Source organism: Micromesistius poutassou (assembly GCF_964030765.1).
Source record: "Micromesistius poutassou genome assembly, chromosome: 8".
Classification (NCBI taxonomy): Eukaryota; Metazoa; Chordata; class Actinopteri; order Gadiformes; family Gadidae; genus Micromesistius; species Micromesistius poutassou.
This window is the reverse complement of record NC_140278.1, coordinates 957,294-976,637: the sequence shown is the minus strand read 5'-3', so window position 1 is coordinate 976,637 and position 19,344 is coordinate 957,294. Positions and strand designations below refer to the sequence as shown.

The 19,344-nt window shown below is 46.2% G+C and overlaps 3 protein-coding genes across 5 annotated transcripts; 1 reads left to right on the top strand and 2 right to left on the bottom strand.

Moving 5' to 3' along the window:
• Nucleotides 1-465: 465 nt before the first annotated feature.
• Nucleotides 466-10,617, bottom strand: LOC311352111 (kinesin-like protein KIFC3; the record flags this gene model as incomplete). Of its 3 annotated transcripts, none has more annotated exons than XM_084472314.1 (19): nt 466-591; nt 699-928; nt 1,136-1,265; nt 1,703-1,823; nt 1,916-2,046; nt 2,148-2,252; nt 2,478-2,659; nt 2,760-2,871; nt 2,970-3,100; nt 3,438-3,585; nt 3,986-4,159; nt 4,324-4,521; nt 5,619-5,756; nt 5,920-5,985; nt 7,111-7,283; nt 9,461-9,713; nt 9,869-10,020; nt 10,163-10,252; nt 10,509-10,617. In XM_084472314.1, 19 exons carry the CDS (start codon nt 10,615-10,617, stop codon nt 466-468), a joined length of 2,769 nt encoding a protein of 922 aa, XP_084328440.1. The 3 variants fall into 3 exon arrangements, with proteins under 3 accessions (XP_084328440.1, XP_084328442.1, XP_084328441.1); XM_084472316.1 differs by having other exon boundaries at nt 7,111-7,273; nt 9,457-9,713; nt 10,163-10,259; nt 10,537-10,617; XM_084472315.1 differs by having other exon boundaries at nt 10,163-10,259; nt 10,537-10,617.
• Nucleotides 10,618-11,634: 1,017 nt separating this feature from the next.
• On the bottom strand, nt 11,635-12,919 carry LOC311351382 (transmembrane protein 276-like). The gene is made up of 2 exons (XM_084471508.1): nt 12,675-12,919; nt 11,635-12,590 (listed from the first exon to the last, which is right to left on the bottom strand). The coding sequence occupies exons 1-2, from the start codon at nt 12,750-12,752 to the stop codon at nt 12,063-12,065; spliced, it is 606 nt and encodes a 201-aa protein (XP_084327634.1). The 5' UTR covers nt 12,753-12,919; the 3' UTR covers nt 11,635-12,062.
• Nucleotides 12,920-13,030: 111 nt separating this feature from the next.
• cep72 (centrosomal protein 72) lies at nt 13,031-18,396 on the top strand (the record flags this gene model as incomplete). Its single annotated transcript, XM_084471680.1, is given in 16 exon segments — nt 13,031-13,127; nt 13,424-13,539; nt 13,914-13,937; nt 13,939-13,983; nt 14,162-14,354; nt 14,435-14,546; nt 15,161-15,333; nt 15,479-15,534; nt 15,649-15,691; nt 16,259-16,402; nt 16,506-16,684; nt 16,952-17,045; nt 17,131-17,309; nt 17,388-17,514; nt 17,920-18,031; nt 18,260-18,396. Coding segments are annotated over 16 exon segments (1,758 nt in total). The 3' UTR covers nt 18,324-18,396.
• Between the last annotated feature and the right edge of the window lie 948 nt (nt 18,397-19,344).

Here is a 19,344-nt window from a genome sequence, read left to right as displayed (position 1 = left end):
TTATAAAATCCACAGCCAGCCTAATATATGTGAACGATTCAAGGTTTGCACCTCACTAACTCTTTGAGTATTTTCTACAATTCTGAATCCCTGTATAAGCACTTAACTGGTTAGTGGGAAATACTTGTGCAACCTCTCACTGCTTGTGATTCAATTGCAGGAAACCACAGCTGGGTTTAAGAAAAGCTTATTCAAAGAGTGAGAGAGAAAAATTGTTTTGGCACCGCAGTTGAAGAAATAATACTACATGCTGATTCGATCATTATATAGGGCTAGTACATAAAAACTTCCAAAACATCCCATCTCAAGGTGTAGTAATTCTGGTGTCATGCAGACAGTTCCACAGTTCTAGCCCTTAAGCTGAATCGTTAGCATCACAGCTGGTAGCTCCTGGCTGTGGGTTGATGTTTCGTTTTGGTCGGCATTGTATCCTTCACTGTCCTCCTGAAGGAAGTGAGTGACCTGCTAGTCGCATTGGGCTGCACCTGATTCAATCTTCCTGGCTGCAGGGCCGAGCTCCACCTTACACACCTTCTGGGCAAACTTGAGCGAGCACAAGGTCTCGCCCACATTGCTCTCCAGAGCAGACACCTGTAACAGAAGAGGAAGAACAAGGTCAAATCAATGAAATACTGACATAATGCATAAGAGAATGCTGGATGTTAATATGCTGTACAGGAAGGTGGTTGAACACAGACCTGGACGACCATGGCTGTCTTGTTGCCTTTCCCAAGGGAGTCCTGCAGCAGATAAGTGAGACGGGAGTTCCTGAACGGGATGTGGGTCTGGTTGCCTCTCAGAGCCTGGATCACATCGCCCAGGGCCAGCAAGGAGCGGTTTATGTTCTGGGCCTCTTTCAGCCTCTCCCCTTCTGCACCAGACTTCCACACCCTCTCCGATCCAGCCAAGTCCACCAGGTTCAACTTGCCTAGAGACAAAGGTGTGTGTGTGTGTGAAGGTTAAGGGATTTACTAGGGCTAACCCTAACCCTAACAAATGCTGCCCTCATCTATTCTCTATTTAGAGAGGAAAATAATAAACAGGTAAGGAAATCCTGGATGAAAATATTTTCTAATGTAAGCCATTTGTTCAGTGGTTCAGTCGGTAGTAAGAAGGCATGCAGCGGGGGTCTCGCCGGTGGTTTTGGAGCCGTTGGCCAGGTCGGTGCCGTGCACGGTGATGCAGAGCAGGGCGTGGGAGCGCGAGCTGTGCTGGTTCATCTGGGTTCCAAAGGTGATTCTGTTGCGACGGGCTTTGGCCAAGATCTGGAGAACCACCGGAGAACATGTATCGGGCTGCTCACTTGAAATTTAAGATTCACAACATGTTATTTGCCGATGCAACATAGTGCAGTAGAATTCTCTATTTGTATGTATTGCCACAACAAAATCAAAATGAATAAAGCAATGAAGAATAGATGATCTGAAAGAAAAAAGGATGTTCTAGAGTCCCATGTCGTGATCATTGTTTTATCCTGGGCCAGTTCACCGCAGTTCTTATAATCAACTGACATCTTCCCTAGTCCTTGACAGTCAAATTTGAACCTCAATCACCGTGTTGTCCCGTCAATTATGACTTTGCTTTGCTGTGTTGTGTTAATAGGCTAGCAAAAATCAAGTACATATCCATAAAATACAAATACAACCATTAACACTTTCACCCCCAACGATGATTTCAATCAAAGTGGAGGAACGTCTGTCACCTTCTTGATGTGTTGAAAGCCTTTGACCTCCGTGACCCTGAGGCCGGGCACATGCAGCTGCCCCGTTCCATCAGGGTTGATCTTGATGTCCAGTTTCTCTCCATCCTTGCTGAGCAGATCTCTGTGGACCAAAACAACACAGACGACCGCTGTAGGCTCGTAGGCTCGTGTTCAGCCAGACAGAAGGCCTTTTCCACAGCAAGGCGCCTTTACCTCAGCAGCTCGTTGTAGATCTCCACAGAGCTGACGTTCACCGTGTAAGACCACATGTCCTTGCGCTCCTCTATCTCATTGAAGAGGTGCTTCAGAGCCCGCTGGTTGATGCCCGGATTCTCCACTGAGCCCTGGAAATCAAGCCCCCCCAAAAGAGAGTGTTCAGCCATTCATTCATGAATTGCTTTAAACTACTGAATACATGAGATGTGGCTTGATGTCTGCGGATGACCTCCATGGTGTAAGTCTTCCCAGAGCCTGTCTGGCCGTAGGCGAATATGCACACGTGATAGCCATCGATGCAGGACGTCACGAGAGGCCCGATCTCTTGGAAAACCTTCATTGAATAAGATAGACAGAGAGAGAATAACAAGTTATGTGAGGATTAACATCTACTTCTAGAAGCTCATTCAGTCAAAAAGTAAAAAAAATATATATAAACAATTTGGCAAGATTATGATATACATCCCAGGTGATAATGCTCAGGGTGTGTGATTTCTCCCCACCCAACAGCGAGACTCAAGCTACACAATTATCTCTGCAGACATTCCAACGTGGGTACCTCTTCCTGCGTGGCCTGGGGGTGGAAGACCTTGTCCAGTTCAAAGGCGCGAGCCTTTCCCTTGTTGATCACCGAGAGGGCCGACTCGTTGTTGGGGTCTGTGGTGACCACCACCGCCTGGCCCCCCTCCTGCTGGTCCTCCTTCAGCACGGGCTTCACACGACACAGCACGCGGATGTTACCTGGAAGCACGGCCAGTGAGCGTTGTGTCCACAACAGCTCTGAACCCAACCATGCACAACAGGCCGTTTCCCCCTGGTCCTCTTCGTCTGCTGCCATTACCTTTGAGCTCTACCAGTTGTTCGTGGTACTTCCTGCGCAGTGCCACTTCCTTCCTGTATTTCTCCATAAGGTCTTTGTTGGCTTCGGACATCTCATGGATCGCTGCAGTGATCTGCGGTCAAGGGCACAGATGACTCTTATTGCTGTCTCACAACAGAACCCATGAGAGCTGTCGGTATGACATTGGCCATTCATGTCAGGCCTGCTGACCTGTTTCTTGGCATCTGTGATCGCCGCTCCATAAAAGTCTGAGAAGTTGCGGACCTGGCTCCTGAGGCTGGCGTAGTCGGTCTTCATGGAGCGCAGGGCAGGGGGCAGGGCAGTCAGTCGCTTCTGCAGGCCTGCACCAAACAACAACCACCCCCAAACAATGTAGCAGTGACAGGGTCCTACCTCGTAGGACACAGAACAGGCACCAGTAGGATTCATGAGGTCTGGTGTTTAATGCTGAGGGTTGTTGTAACTTAAGTCAGCATTGACTTTGTTCCATGAAAGCGCGGACATGGGAAGATATGAGCTGTCACAGAGTGGATAACACAGCGTCTTCTAATATTATTTATATATTTTAGGAGACAGGATGGCAAAACCCAGTGTAGCACCAAGAGGTACATTTACAAATTGACAAAGATGAATCAATAAAGATGATCCATTTCTCTTTTTGTTTCCACAGTAACTCACTGAAGAACTGCTCCTGCAGGCTCTGGAAGTGTTCTGCTGAGCAGGAGGAGGCGGCCTTCACAGCCTCCTCCTTCTTCTCCTCCAGGTGGCTGATCTCTGTCAGCAGCTCCTGCCTCAGCGCACTGATCTCCCTCTCGTACGCAGCGATCTGGGAATACCCAGGAGCCTTCATCACTCATTTAGATCTCATGGCCCCCATTCCTGGTATCAATTCATATGATATTGATGCTTGTGATCTATTCTACCTTTTGTAAAGGTAATGAAATGATGACTTGTAAGAGCTAAAGGCTAAAATACATTAATTGAGCACTAATTTAGTCATTTAAAAAAATGATTTTAACAGTTACAGTATACAGGTATATCAGATGTTTCAAGAACTGGAAAGATCATTTCAATAAAACAAATCTCAATGTTAGAAATACTGCTATTGTCTTTTGGTCATAAGTTGTCTATGTTCCAATGCCGGCTCATTAATCCGAAGCATAATGACCGTGACAGCGTTCTCTGTTAAAAGCCACAACGCACAAAACAACATTCAGGCCTGGTACCTTGTGCTGCAGATTACAGCTGTGTTCGTCAGACCTTCGGATCTGCTCCTCTAAGTGTTTGCATCGTTGGTTCTGAGCGGACAGCTTCTCAGACAGGAGCTGGTTCTTCTGCTTGGCCTTGGACAGCTGCTTCACCGACGAGGGGGACTCCACCTCAACCGTCTGGGTGACGTACTACAGTTGAACGTTAAGGTCCGATTACTTTATTGTCAAAAGTGGAATGAGTGCAATACTGATAATGTTTGATTCTCTTGATATTGAGGATGCTAATGGCACTGGGAGGAGGGACACGTCCAAGGGTTTATGGATAACATGAAGACACACAGATCATGACTAACCTTAACCACGGGCTCCTTGCCTCGCTCTCTGTCCAGCTCCAGCTGAAGCTCCCTCACTCTCTCCTCTCGCTTCCTCAGCTCCTCTCCTCTCCTCCACTCGCTCTTCTCGCTCTGCCTCTCCAGGAGAGAGAGCTGCTCTGCCCGCTGCTGCAGACTGGTCTCCAGCTGCTGCACGCGGCCACGCAGGCTCTCGTTCTCCTGGGAGCCAATAAACACTTGTTATCGTGTGGGTTTTCTGTATTTTGTTTATATTATTTTTGTTGATAATACACAGTACTTTGTAACATGATAAATAAAATGATAAAAACACTGTGATGCTGCTATGCCATAAATGATATTAGTACATGCTACACGTGAAACTCCTAAGATGGCGCAATTTGATTGGTTCACTATCTCTGGATATTGGGCGATATCCCGAGATTGAGATCTCAAACAAATAAATCCCGGCAAAAAGTGTTATCTTGTTTCACGTGTGTTCACGTAGTATATACTAAAATAATTATTCACCTCTTTGGCTAATAATTGTTCAATAAAACATGGATACATAACATGTGTACGCTCAGGAGGTGCTGGTGTGTTCTGTGCTCTGGTGTGTCCTGTGCTCTGGTGTGTTCTGTGCTCTGGTGTGTTCTGTACTCTGGTGTGTTCTGTGCTCTGGTGTGTTCTGTGCTCTGGTGTGCTCTGTGCTCTGGTGCGTTCTGTGCTCTGGTGCGTTCTGTGCTCTGGTGCGTTCTGTGCTCTGGTGTGTTCTGTGCTCTGGTGTGCTCTGTGCTCTGGTGCGTTCTGTGCTCTGGTGCGTTCTGTGCTCTGGTGCGTTCTGTGCTCTGGTGCGTTCTGTGCTCTGGTGCGTTCTGTGCTCTGGTGCGTTCTGTGCTCTGGTGCGTTCTGTGCTCTGGTGCGTTCTGTGCTCTGGTGCGTTCTGTGCTCTGGTGCGTTCTGTGCTCTGGTGCGTTCTGTGCTCTGGTGCGTTCTGTGCTCTGGTGCGTTCTGTGCTCTGGTGCGTTCTGTGCTCTGGTGTGTTCTGTGCTCTGGTGTGTTCTGTGCTCTGGTGCGTTCTGTGCTCTGGTGTGTTCTGTGCTCTGGTGCGTTCTGTGCTCTGGTGCGTTCTGTGCTCTGGTGCGTTCTGTGCTCTGGTGTGTTCTGTGCTCTGGTGTGTTCTGTGCTCTGGTGCGTTCTGTGCTCTGGTGCGTTCTGTGCTCTGGTGCGTTCTGTGCTCTGGTGTGTTCTGTGCTCTGGTGCGTTCTGTGCTCTGGTGTGTTCTGTGCTCTGGTGCGTTCTGTGCTCTGGGCTCTCACCTTCAGGAGGATGTTGCTGGACTGGGACGGGAGGGCGGACAGCTGCTGCAGGAGGCCCTGAGTCACACTCAGGCTCTGCTTCAGACTGTCGTTCTCCACCGAGAGACACAGCACCCTCTTCTCAGAGTCCGTGGCCCCCTGAGGACGTCCGACAAGGAGAATGTGTACAGATGCATATGCAATGTCAACGTGAAGCCTGTTTATAAACACACACACACACATCTTTGATTCATGTGCTCTGGCGTGACTCAACCATAGTATTGTAGACTCAGGTTTATTGATGTCTAGCAGAGGGACTCACTGAGGCGGCTCGCAGCCTGGTCAGCTCCTCCTCACGCTCCTCAATGCCGCCTTTCAGATCGTCAATCTGGGAGAAACCAGAGGGAGCAGCGGTGTGTTGACACTATTCATGTGTTCATATTAATGAATGAAAACATTTTAGTCTTATTCTGACACTTGAAATCAGTGTTTTATAGCTCAATACATATTAGGGTTAACATAATAATCTGATAATAATGAGCAAAAATGACACATGTTACTACTTTGTATAAAAATACAAATTTCAAGTTTCATTTCAAGCATGGAAAATAAATCAAATCCAGGAATTAAAATATGTTTTTATTACGCTATATAAATATGATTAGAATAGATATTTTATGAGCAGTAGGACATAGGACATAGGATAGTCCAAACTGGAAGGAATTTGGATAGAAAATCAAAAATGAGATACTTTAGAACTCCATTTATAATATCACCTCAGAGCATGGCTGGAGGGGGTGTGGCTTGCATATATTTTGGGTTCAAAAAGAAAAAAAAAAGTCTCTGTATAGATTTACCTGTTGAACCATCACACTTTGTGTTATGGGTACTGCCAGCCAATCTTGAAGAGAACAGCCAAACATATTTGCTCAGAGTCCTTCTTTTAATAGCAAGTAAGTTAATCACAGCCACCTGGCTGAAGCCACACCCTCCAACAATTACGCAATGGAGGGTAAGAATCCAAGACGTTTACAACACGGAGCGTACAACGGCATTATTACAACTGAAAGCAGATGTATTAAATAAATAAATCATCCATTGCCCTACATTTTCATTTGATATGAAGGATATGCAGAATTAATTTGTTTTTTAATTTGTATTTATTTTATTTTCTTGTGTGGGTTTGCTCATGCACATTTGTGCACACGTTTATGTTGCATATGGGTTGTTGAGTATACCTGAGATAAAGATCTTACATGTACTAAGGTTAGGTTGAAAGATTTCCATGGACTGTTAACCTTTCCGTAGACTTACCCGTGGCACCCTACTGTATCATCAATACGTTTGTTGTAATGTATTGTATGACTGCACTTGTTAAAGTGAAATAAAAAAAGAAAGAAGTAAAAAAGAAAAAAGAAATAGATATTTTAAATATATTATAACATCCGATTTTGGAAAGGTGGGTGTTATTGTAGGACATTGAGAATGAGGATATGGCCCACATGTCACCCACCTGCTGTTGGAAGGCCAGGACGCGTGAGCTCCTGTCCTGCTCCTTGTCCTCCAGCTGGGAGTGCATCAGACGCAGCTCTCCCCTCAGCCTGCTCCTCTCCCCCTGGAGCCCGTACAGAGACTCCACCAGGCTGTGGACCCCCGCAAGACCCCCCGAAGGACTGCTGCCCGCATCTGGGGAGGAATGCACCACAACACCCTCGTTTGTATCATCACCACCAGCATCCAGCAGCAGACAGACAAAGGGTTAATTATTACAGTGTCTCTTTTATAGATTGTTATTAAATGTATGACTGTGTGATTGGAATGCCATGTTTTACTTTGTTCCCACACTGCCATTACCTTTAACACACACGCTCACATACACCTATATACACATGCTTACACTACCAACGGACCACAATGGAAATAAGCCCATGGGCTTTTTTGTGTTATCCTTTTGACCTGATGTGTATGCTTACCTTTGCACATGTGTCAATAAAGAATTTCAATCAATCAATCAATCCTCGTTATTATCGACATCATCGCTACCTTCGTCCTTACCCTGGCAACCCCGAGCTGCCTCAGTCAGCAGAATAATCCCTATCCTTCTGTCACTGCTTTGTATGTCAGGGATCATTTGAACCCCAGCCACCAAGAAACATTACATCACCCCATGGTCTCAACCTAGACCTAGACTTAGTGGGCATGGTCTCAACCTAGATCCACCTAGACCTAGACCTAGACCTAGACCTGGACCTAGACCTAGACATGGACCTAGACCTGGACCTAGACCTAGACCTAGACCTGGACCTAGACCTGGACCTAGACCTGGACCTAGACCTGGACCTGGACCTGGACCTGGACCTGGACCTGGACCTAGACCTAGACCTAGACCTAGACCGAGGGGGCGTGGTCTCTGCTCCAAGCCTCTGAAGTCAACATGTTCCCTTCGGGGGGGGTGAGGTCACCTCCCCTTCTCAGGTGTAGCTCCTCCCATTCTTCAGGATGGACGTGGTTGGCCACATTTTACATTTGGGAGAAGAAATGATTTGCTACCAATCATGCTGCATATAAATCTTAGGAGACCTGGAAAACCTCTCAATTGAATCTGAATCAGTTCCCTCTTCTCTCAGTGATTTATTGGACACGGCTTTATGCTAATCCCATCCACAGCAAATGTCAGGTTTGTCCCCGCGGTGCAGGAGGGAAGCAGACAGGGAATGGAAGGGGATGCTGAATGGCTCGTGAGCTGGAGGAGGAGGATGCTTGTTTTCTGTGTCATGGCCAAAGATGAAAACGTGTGCAGCAGGACGTGGTAGGGAAAGGAACATGCATAGTCGTACAAATCACGACTTATTGCACAAGGTAAAAGTATGTTACATAATGTTATTGATAGAATCTAGAAGATATATTGAAATAATTCTACTCAACAAAGCAAAATATAGATCCAAGGCAGCTAAATGTTCTCAATGCTGACCAGAAACTCCCTGCATCTTGACTGAATCCCAAAGACACCACATCCAAGTAAACAACCACAGCATTCCATACTCTCGCCTCCGTAACACCAGGACGTGCACCTAGGGCTATTAATAGTGCGACATTAGTGCACGTGTCATGGTCGCTGTGCCAGAGCTTGTAAGTGCAAAGGCAGGGGAACAAAGCAACCCACTGGCGGATATTTTATTTATGGTCAACCGAGCTCCTATCAACTCCTGCTGTGTATCACAGTATCTTTATCTTACTCACAGCCTGCGAACCAGGAGAGCATGCAGCATTTATATTGGCTAATGGATGTCATGTCACTGTATCTGTTCAAAGGCGGAAAATGGGCAAGTCCAACATCTATGGCTTCTGAGGACTACACAAGCATCCTGCAATAGACTGGTGTGGTCAATGGAAATGGCGAGTTGATTTAGAGCAGCAGCCCTGTGAGTCTGGTTCAGGCAGACGACCCTTAAATGATCTGCTTCTCTCTTTCCAAACCCAATGCAGAAACAACCAATCAAACCAGGTACAAAGTACAAGCTTTGGTTTGGATTCTGAATACAGGCTACAGTTTCTATAGATTTAAAACACTATAAGATATGTAAAAAATGCTTTATCTGCATGGATTTCCTGAACAGAAGCACGTCTTTTTCCTTCCTCTGGCTTCCCCTGAATGTGCTCTTTTACCACTCATAGTGTGTACTCTCTCATCATTAACTAAAGACAACCAACAGCTTCATTGTTTGTCTCTGTGAGCCGTTACCATTCTGTAGCCGTCCCCCATTTCACAATACGCACCCTCCCCCCCACCTCCTCCCTCAACGGTCATACACAGGACCTCAAGCTCCCCTCTCTCCTCTCCCTCCCTCCCTGCCGCCACTCACCGGCCGGGGGGCTGAGGGGGGTGTGGGGCAGGCTGACGGCCTCCTCCAGGCTACAGATGATGCTGTTCTTGTCGTTGAGGCGCTCGCGGTAGGAGGCGCGCAGAGCCTTCATCTGCCGGCGGTGGTGAACCCGGTGCCTCTTCAGCTGGACCCGGTACTGGTCCACCTGCTGCTGCAGCTGCTGGAAGTGGGAGTACTGCTCCAGGAAGCTCATCAGGTGGGACATGACCGCCACAAGGGGAGACTCTGCCAGCTGGGCGGGGGGGGGGGGAGACCATGTTTACTAAATACACCTTCCCTCGGCTGTGAAGTTCAACCACATTTTTTTGCATGGTTTTGTTAATTCATGCATGACTATGGTTGTGTTGGGAGTCACAGTGACATTGATTGATTCAACCGGCTTGACACCTTTGCTGTTGTGTCTCCTTGCACTTGTGACACCCTCCTCTTCTCAGACTCCTGCTTGAAAGACAGAAAGGCAGCAAGAGGAGTGCATGCTGGGACGTCTGGAGCCTCTTCCTCATCGTCTTCACTTGGAGACAGCTGATCGCTGTCGCTGCCTGAGCACAAAATATTACATTTTCATCATCTATGTATGCGAGGAATTAGATTATTCATCACTAAGTGTATAAGTCATGTTTTACCATACAATATGACAAATACTATATCGGAGAGTAAATACAGCAGTAGCGGAGCACTCACTGGAATCGCTAAGCCTAGCACAAGCCTGTTTCTTCTTCTTGGGGGCGTGGCCATCTCTCCTCCTACTGACTGTTGCCATGGAAACATGTGCTGGCTCCTGCTCATGGCATGAGCGCGAGACAGTGTTACATGGTGAAAATATTTACCTTCACACTGCAAATCCCACAACACGGCAGAAACACGCAGCACACACAGCAATACCCTGGCAATCCAATATTGTATGAATGCATGAGAAATACAGGCTGCCTCTTTAAAGACCATTTTGTTTTTAAATGGGCCAAGACGGGTACATAGAAATGAAAATGAATGGAATTGGATCTCCCACTCCAACAAGAACCTCCGACACAAGACATGTTAAATGTGTCGACACATACCTCTAAGGCACCTTCCTCCTCATCCTCCTTCTTGAATACCGTGTAGAAGATGTACACTAACAGGGAGTAGAAGGCATACATTCTCTCCAAGCTGTCCCGGAGTCGCTGTCGATGACCGACCTCCCTACTGAACCAGAACAATGACAGTCTCACCACTGCCTGCACTGCACACATACAGAGGCAGGACCATCATTTTTGCGATAGTTACTGCATTGAAATAAGAACTAAATAATCACTAAAAGGTATGGTGCGACTAATACCATCCAATTTTTTTTTTCTGATCTCACTGTCTCTCCTCTAACGCACAAAGCTTACCCTTCAAATATCTTCAAATATATCAGAGGAATACATCAACCAGTCCGTCAATGTGTTGTCCATCATATCCCTGTGTGTCTATTGCCTCCACCGTGCATCCATCCACCTCAGAGCTCCGACAGAGACCTCCGCTGCCTACACTCTCCTCCTCCTCCTCCTCCTCCTCCCCTGCACGTGCACTGGATCTACAGGCTCCAGATTGCACTGGGCATGCTCAGTGGCAGATTCCTGTTCTTCTGCAGTGGCAGTGAAGCCTCAGTGAAGAGTGAACCCCAGCAGCAGCAGCAGCAGCAGGTGTGGTCATTTATTAAAAGATCATCATTCGTGCTTCAACAGATACTACAGGTTTCATCTATTTTGTTAACAAAATAGCATTACATTTTTTGGTTTATTTAATGAATAACACAACTTGCAATACCCTTATAATTAAAAAACAGAAACAAACTTCAGTCCCACATCAATATGTGTGCAATATGTGCATATGTACGGAGAGTTAGCCTTGTGCTTAGGTTTGTTACTGTTCAGAGATGGGCATAGAGATGTGGGCGCTTGTATACTGCAGTGTAGTGAGGGAGGCAGGTACATGACCCTCAAGATGTGTTCTCTCAACTGAAATGCAAGGATGAATATGAATATATATTGTATTGTATGTAACCTGAGAGTTACCCGACAGCGGCTGTAGAGTCATTCTGACTGTATTAACATCGTGAAAGAAACCAACATCAAGAGAAACAGCTTTATTGAGTTTGTCAGTGGGCATCTGCCGCTAAAGTGACTTCTCAAATCAGTGCTTTGGTCCTAAATAAACAGAACACGTATACATAAAGGAGTATGTAATATGTGACCAGCATCCTTTTTTGGCATAAAGTTATCTGTAAAAGTTGTGCAATTGTTAAAGTGTAATGTAAACGTAAAATGGCATAAAGTGTATTGCACTTCATTGAGATGCAATGACATCCAGTCCTACTGTGATGGGGAAATTTGGTTTTAGGGGGAAATATGGTGTGTGACCATAAGCATAAATGCAGTAATATGAACACAAGAAAGCTTCTCCGACCCTGAGATGCTTACAAGTTAGTTACAAACTAGTTATATAAAAGTTAGGCAAATCAGAAATGTTCATGCTCTTTGCTTCCTTGGAGCTCTGAACATGTAAGCATGTCATTTCCAGGTAACAGTGATGATAGATTGTGTCATCAGATGATTCCCAGTCAGTCCCAGGTCCTCACCTCCAGCAGGAGACGGTCCAGGCCTCGCCTGGTGGCCCAGCACCCTAACGATAACGATCCTTTTAAAATCCACTTAACCACCCCCTCACTGGCTACTGGAGAGAGGAGAGGACTCAGAACCTGGACTCCAAGCCTGAGACCCACCAGCGAGGGGAGGCTGAGGGCCAAACTGCCAATGGCCCCCCACCCGTTACTAGAAAACAGACACACAGTCAGACTGCAGGACAGCGACGAGAGCCCCACGCAGTGAGTCATCAACACGAGTGTATCTGCTGACAGACAATCACTGAGTCCGAGGAAAAGACAGGAGCCACACAACAGAATGTGGGCCGTGTTGCGGTCTTCGCTGAGCCACAAGAAGTCAAAAGCAATCAGGGAGGACACCAGAATCTCACTGGCCCACTCCATCTCGTGTTGGAGGTAGGCCAGATGTGGGCCGAATGGACTCAGGGTACATTGTATTGCAGAGAGCCCAAGGAGAAAGAAAGCTAAGGATGGCGATCTGTGGTCCTGGAGAAAGAGATAATAGCCATGATTTACTAGAATGTCAGTTGATAGTTGATATGTACACACGGAATGTAGATGGTCTCCTACCTTGAAGAGCTGATGAGAGGAGAACAAGGCAATGGCACACAGAACGATGTTTGAACAGACATCTACAGCGGCGGCCATTGAGGACAACACAATGGAGCCTTACAGACACACTGTTGGTGTTGACAGCAGACAGGGATGAGTACTAATGACAGCATGGACGGAAGAACTAACGTTAGCAGACCAATTCAACTGTTTGACTGTTTATTCAGTTGTTAATGCAAACCATACACTTGTGTATGTACTAACTTTTTATCCGATGCCAGAATGTGAGTAGTGTGGTAAACTTCAGCCTGCAGAACCTGCGGTTTGTTGTGATCTGGAGAGCACAGTGCGCATGCTCACTGGGTACAGTGCGCATGCTCGGGAGTTCAAACAGCATGGCGGCGGACTGCTTGACAACAATAACAGAGCGGTGGATACGAGACAAACTACACTTAAAACATCCTCACCTGGGTAATAAGTCAACGAAATAATAAAGACTAGTGCTTCAAAATGCATGTGTACTACTTGCATTGACATTTAATAGCGATGTTTAAAGTCACATCTGTGTCTCATTTATCTCTCCAAGTCTGTGTCACTATCGAATATATCGGATAATCGATATGAATATATATATATATATATATATATATATATATATATATATATCTATATATATCTATATAGATATATATAGATATAGATATATATATATTCCAAACTAAACATGGTTGAATGATGCGCAACTAGCCGGTGTCCTGTGTTAACAGGGGACGTCCGATCACTGAGGCTTCCAGGAACGTACGAAGAAAAGATCCGACATCTGGGGGATGCATTGAGCAACTTCATCCGCCTGAAGAGCCTCGACCTCTCCTACAACGCTCTGGTGTCAGTGGAGGTACGTCTGTCTGTCCGTCTGTCTCCTACAACGCTCTGGTGTCAGTGGAGGTACGTCTGTCCGTCTGTCTCCACCTCTCCTACAACGCTCTGGTGTCAGTGGAGGTACGTCTGTCCGTCTGTCTCCACCTCTCCTACAACGCTCTGGTGTCAGTGGAGGTACGTCTGTCCGTCTGTCTCCACCTCTCCTACAACGCTCTGGTGTCAGTGGAGGTACGTCTGTCCGTCTGTCTCCACCTCTCCTACAACGCTCTGGTGTCAGTGGAGGTACGTCTGTCCGTCTGTCTCCACCTCTCCTACAACGCTCTGGTGTCAGTGGAGGTACGTCTGTCCGTCTGTCTCCACCTCTCCTACAACGCTCTGGTGTCAGTGGAGGTACGTCTGTCCGTCTGTCTGCCTCGACCTCTCCTACAACGCTCTGGTGTCAGTGGAGGTACGTCTGTCCGTCTGTCTCCACCTCTCCTACAACGCTCTGGTGTCAGTGGAGGTACGTCTGTCCGTCTGTCTCCTTGTGGAGTGGAACTAAATCGATGTTCGACAAAGTGTCTAGTGTGAGCTTTATTCGAGAGCCACTGCACATTCATCAGCAGTTGCTATATTTATCCTCCTAGGGGTTGCAACACTTGAAGATGCTAGAAAGGCTGAATCTCTACTACAACCGCATACCCACCAAGGAGCAGGTCAAAGTCCTCTGCAAGCTGCCAGCTTTAAAGGAGTTGGACCTCAGACTCAACCCTTTGACCAGGAGGGATCCAAACTACCGCCTGTCTCTGATCCATGCCATGTCCAGCTTGCGGAAACTGGGTAAGTGACAGTTTTCTCCCCCAATGAGTTTGTATCCTCTCGTCATATCTCCGACTGACCTGGGCCATCCTCTATTTCAGATGATTGTCCAGTCAGAGACACTGAGCGTAAAGTGGCCATCATGCAGTTCCCTTCCGGGTGTGGGCCTCTGCAGGACCCAAATGACTGTCCTCATCTGGAGCCTGAGCAGAGGTAAGACTGTTTCTTTATCACATCCTCATCAACGACATATAGCCTCAAAAAGGTATTGATATAAAAAAGATGTATACCTAGTAGGCTTGGGCAGTATTCGGATTGCGTGTGTCTGGCGGTGTCTATCTGCCCGGGGGACACTCCACAGCACCACTCTCTCTAGTGGTGCCATACATCTATAAAGAGCAGCCAATTACATATTAGACACACAGCATGGTAGACCAGTGGTTCTCAAACCTTTTCTACTAGTGTACCCCATCTACGGTCTCTTTTCAGCTGAATACCCCCTTCAACGGTACAAAACGTTTTTGCGTTTCTTGTGCAAGTACTCACAATTTAGTTAGAAACATGGGCCGGTGCTTTATGCAACTGTTGGCTAATTTCTCCCCACAAAAGAAGCTTATTTTATCCTGAATGGATTTATCCTACCACCGAGGCTCCTCGTCAACCTATCCAAAGCTATAACCTGAGAATAGATGTTTGTACATTGATGGAAGAAATTGGGAAAAACTAATAATTAAGCAAACATAAAGAGCAATTTAAACAGGTTAATTCATTAGAGCTTTCTGCTCTAGTTGTAAGGCGCTGCATGCTGTTGTGTTTGTTGATTGCAGAAGCAGGAACCAAAGAGTGTCGTCTGTTGAACGCTTAACAAAGAGGCTTTCTGATGTCCCTGATGATATTGTGCTGAACTCTGTTGTGAAGAGTAACGGTGACCAAAGTAACACACAATCTCCGTCTTGCTCTTTCCATGAGAATTTGGGGTGTCTGCCTAATCTAAAACAAGGTAAAAATAAAAAGTATACATTTGTTATTATAATATTATTCTTAAAATTGTCATCAAATGTTGTTTGAGGGGAGCCGTACTGGGGGGAGCTCTGGTCGAGATAAATCTGACATTTATCTCTTTTTTTATCTTTTTTCTGTTCCAGAAACTGAGGAAGGAACAGTAAAAAACATTTCTGAATCTATTAAGACATCCTCTCAGGTGAACCTCATATATAAGCTTTCATAGATAAAGCTTTCATATATAAAGCTTTCAAATCTGAATAAGAGCCAAAGTGATACATTATTATTTTATTAACTTATTATTTGTTTCTAGGAAATGGGAAAATCTATCCTGAGATTCAACAAGACCAAATATGGTAAGCCTGCAAACCAAACATAGATGCCTTAATATATCTTTGATGGTAATATCTGATTGCCAGTCATGAGATATTGTGCAATAATTTAGTTAACTTAGCTTGTAGGTTAGGTTTGTTTTCTCTTTCATATTTCAGGAATTGTTGCTGCCTTGTTGGTGTGTCCTAAACAAATCCTTAACCAACAAGCAGTTAGTTGTAGAAATAAACCTTACGCCCACATGATGAAGACAAAGCTCAATGATCGTTTACTTTTTCCTGTCTGATGATCGTTTAAAGGTCCCATGACATGCCACCAGGTGTGATGTGATTAGTCATTACAAGGTAGACTGATCTATCCAGCACACATCTAGGTGGACACGCCCACTAATTATTTGTTTCTAGGAAATGGGTAAAGCAGATTTCTAAAACGGCTTGTAACGGCTAATCACACCACACCCGGTGGCATATAATGGGACCTTTAAAATCAAATCAAATTGTTCTTCATTGATATTGAACAGGTTCAGTGCCTTGAGGATTATTATATTGATAAAATGAAACTCATGGAAAATGTCCTCCTTATTTTCAAAGTAACAGAAAAACCGAGGGTGTCGTTCGGCCCCATCGTAGAGAAGATGTGCAGATCTTTCACTGGAAGAGCAAAGCATAAGGAGAACACGCGACAAATGAGACTCCAAGCCAAAGGCCATTTCACAGCGAGCCCCAGCCAGAAGCGTAGGCCCACCTCCTGTTGTGCTCTCTTCATGTTATCATAGAACAATCTGAACTAATTTTGCTAACGCTTGGTTCTGTCTCTTCCGTTGTGTCTACGGTGCAGCTCAGCCCTGTAGTTCTCCATTACACAACCTCCAGCCTCCCAGCCCTCCGGGGTCAGGATTACAGCTCTCTGACCAATCAAACCCCATCCTGCACCCGGCAAGAATATCCTACTGTGGCCTCAGCAGACCAGCAGGGGGCGCCGCCGCTCCTCCACAGGAAGCTGACCAGCACAAAAGGGTCGGTATCAATGAACACATTAATAACAACTCCGGTATCAATGAACACATTAATAACAACTCCGGTATCAATGAACACATTAATAACAACTCCGGTATCAATGAACACATTAATAACAACTCCGGTATCAATGAACACATTAATAACAACTCCGGTATCAATGAACACATTAATAACAACTCCGCCAACTGGATATTCAATTAGAAAATATGTTATTGTTTTTGGCCCTTTGATACTGAGTATTAAACATACAACTCTTCCTCCCAGGGTAGCTACAGGAAGCCACTGGAAATGCTTCTTAACCTCGTGGACAAGCACTGGGCGGGGGAGAGGTCGCTGCATCAAAACAACAACTTCCTGTGTGAGTGAGAGCCACGGCGTATCCCTCGACCATCTTCAGTTTCAAACAGAGCAGAACAAAACAAACAAACCACTTTTCATTCCAGCACAGGCAGTCCAGATCCTCTCCATGATGGAGGACGACCTCTCGGTCCAGGAAGCCGAGGTCACGACCTTGAGGCGGGACATGGCCGCCCTGCGCCACGGGGCGGAGCTGCGGGAGGAAGAGCGCCGGCTGGAGGTCCTGGGGCTCTCGTCTCAAGTGGAGGAGGAGCGGGCGGCGGCGGTAAGAGACGTCTGTAGGTAACAACACGCCCCCTGCTGGGCCGTGGTGCTGAGGATGTGCTGGTCTGACGGACTGCAGGCCGGGCTGCAGCAGCAGCTGAGGCTGGTTCTGGAGGAGAACGTGGGCCTGCAGAAGCAGCTGATCAGACTGGAGCAGCAGTACCTCAAGTCTCTGATGAAGGTTTCACCAATCGATCAGATAAAAGGTACGGGGAACACATGTTCAAAATCAGTCGTTTTACTTTATTGAATCCACGCAAGAGGCCCATCATTTAGGGCCTATTGTTGCACTACTATAGCGATTGGTTTGTTTACAGGACATAAATCCCATACCCCAAAAGCATTGAGTGTTTCTCAAACTGACTTTCATCTGCAACTTCCTTCCTGTTTCTGTCCTGGTCTGTCTGTCTGGTCTGTCTGGTCTGTCTGGTCTGTCTGGTCTGTCTGTCTGTCTGGTCTGTCTGGTCTGTCTGGTCTGTCTGTCTGTCTGTCTGTCTGGCTGGTGTGTCTGGTCTGTCTGGTCTGTCGGTCGGTCTGTCTGGTCGGTCTGTCGGGTCTGTCTGGTCGGTCTGTCTGTCTGTCTGTCTGTCTGTCTGTCTGTCTGTACCCAGAGGCTCAGACGGAGGTGGAGGAGCTGAGGAGGGAGATCGAGGCGCTGAGGGAGAAGGTCCAAGAGGCGGAGCGCGTCAACGACTTGACCAACATGCTGCAGGAGAGCCACCGGTGAGAGAGGGACACGCCGCCACAGGCCTTATCTCACACATTAGATGAGATTAGATTATACACAACAAGAAGACAAAGGGTGCACCCTTTGGTCCGTACTTGCATTAAGAACCTTGATCGATAATGCTGTTTAACGCTGATAACAGGGCCCCCTCTTCTGCCAAAGAGCTGACTCACATGCACTCACGGGACAGCATTTGTCACTTTGTCATGTTCCGAACCCCACAGGTCGCTGGTGGTCACCAACCAGAGGTTACTGGGGGAACTGAACGGCAGTTTGGAACACGGATGATGAGATGGTCAAATCAAGACGTCTGGCAGTAGTGAGGAGCAGTGAGAAAGGGAGAGCAGGACGACGTGATTATTGAATGTATGATAGATCAATTAGGATCCATATTGAAGCCTTCATGATATTTAACATTGCAGTATAGCATTAATTTACACTGATATCTGACAGTTATCTTTAATAAAGTTCACAATGTCACTGCTTGACGTATTTTATTCAAACTATATATATAATGAAACAGAGCCTGGCATCGCCAGACCAAATCACAAATGTGTGTTTTTCTGGAAGCTCTCAGTTTATTTTGATTTCCACGGGTTTCAAAGGTTGTGATTGTGTGACAGGTCTGCTGGGAAGCAGTCTGAAAAGAAGGGGGCCAGAGGCATGTCAGAGCCAAAAACATGAGCTTGCAGATTGGTCTGGTTCCTTGGCCAATGTATGATTTGTAAAATATGAATCCAACATTGTTCAGATCTTCCCTGATTTCCTCGTTGTTTAAACAGCTGTATGCATCATTTGCATGTTTACTTATCAGTGTGACAAGCGTGTTAAATGTGGAGAGGCGGTACTGGATAGGGGAGACTGGGTAGGGTGTATTCCAGGCGGTTTTCAACTGGAGAAAACCGCCTGTCCAATAGAGTTTGGGTCGGTCAGACTGCACCTACAGCTCCATGTTTACCTTGCTGCCGGAGTTGGAGAGTAACACCAAGTAACACAAAGCAGCACTCCTTGATGTTACAGAGTGAGTTAGTGTGTATGGATGTGATATTTACCTTTTTCTGCAATCCGCTCCCTATCTGTTCCATATAGTAACTTAATGAATATTCAGGTCAGAATGGCTGAAACGCACTCATGGAATGTAGTTACATTTTAAATTGAAGTTGAATCAACAAACGTCCACCACCACATGCTCTAGCATGTTTTTGTTTTTTTATTTTCCAATAATTCACTACAAATCATATCAACAAGTTGTAAAGAGAGGGACAGAGACGTGTAGCATGCACCAGGACACAATAGTTAACATAAATAT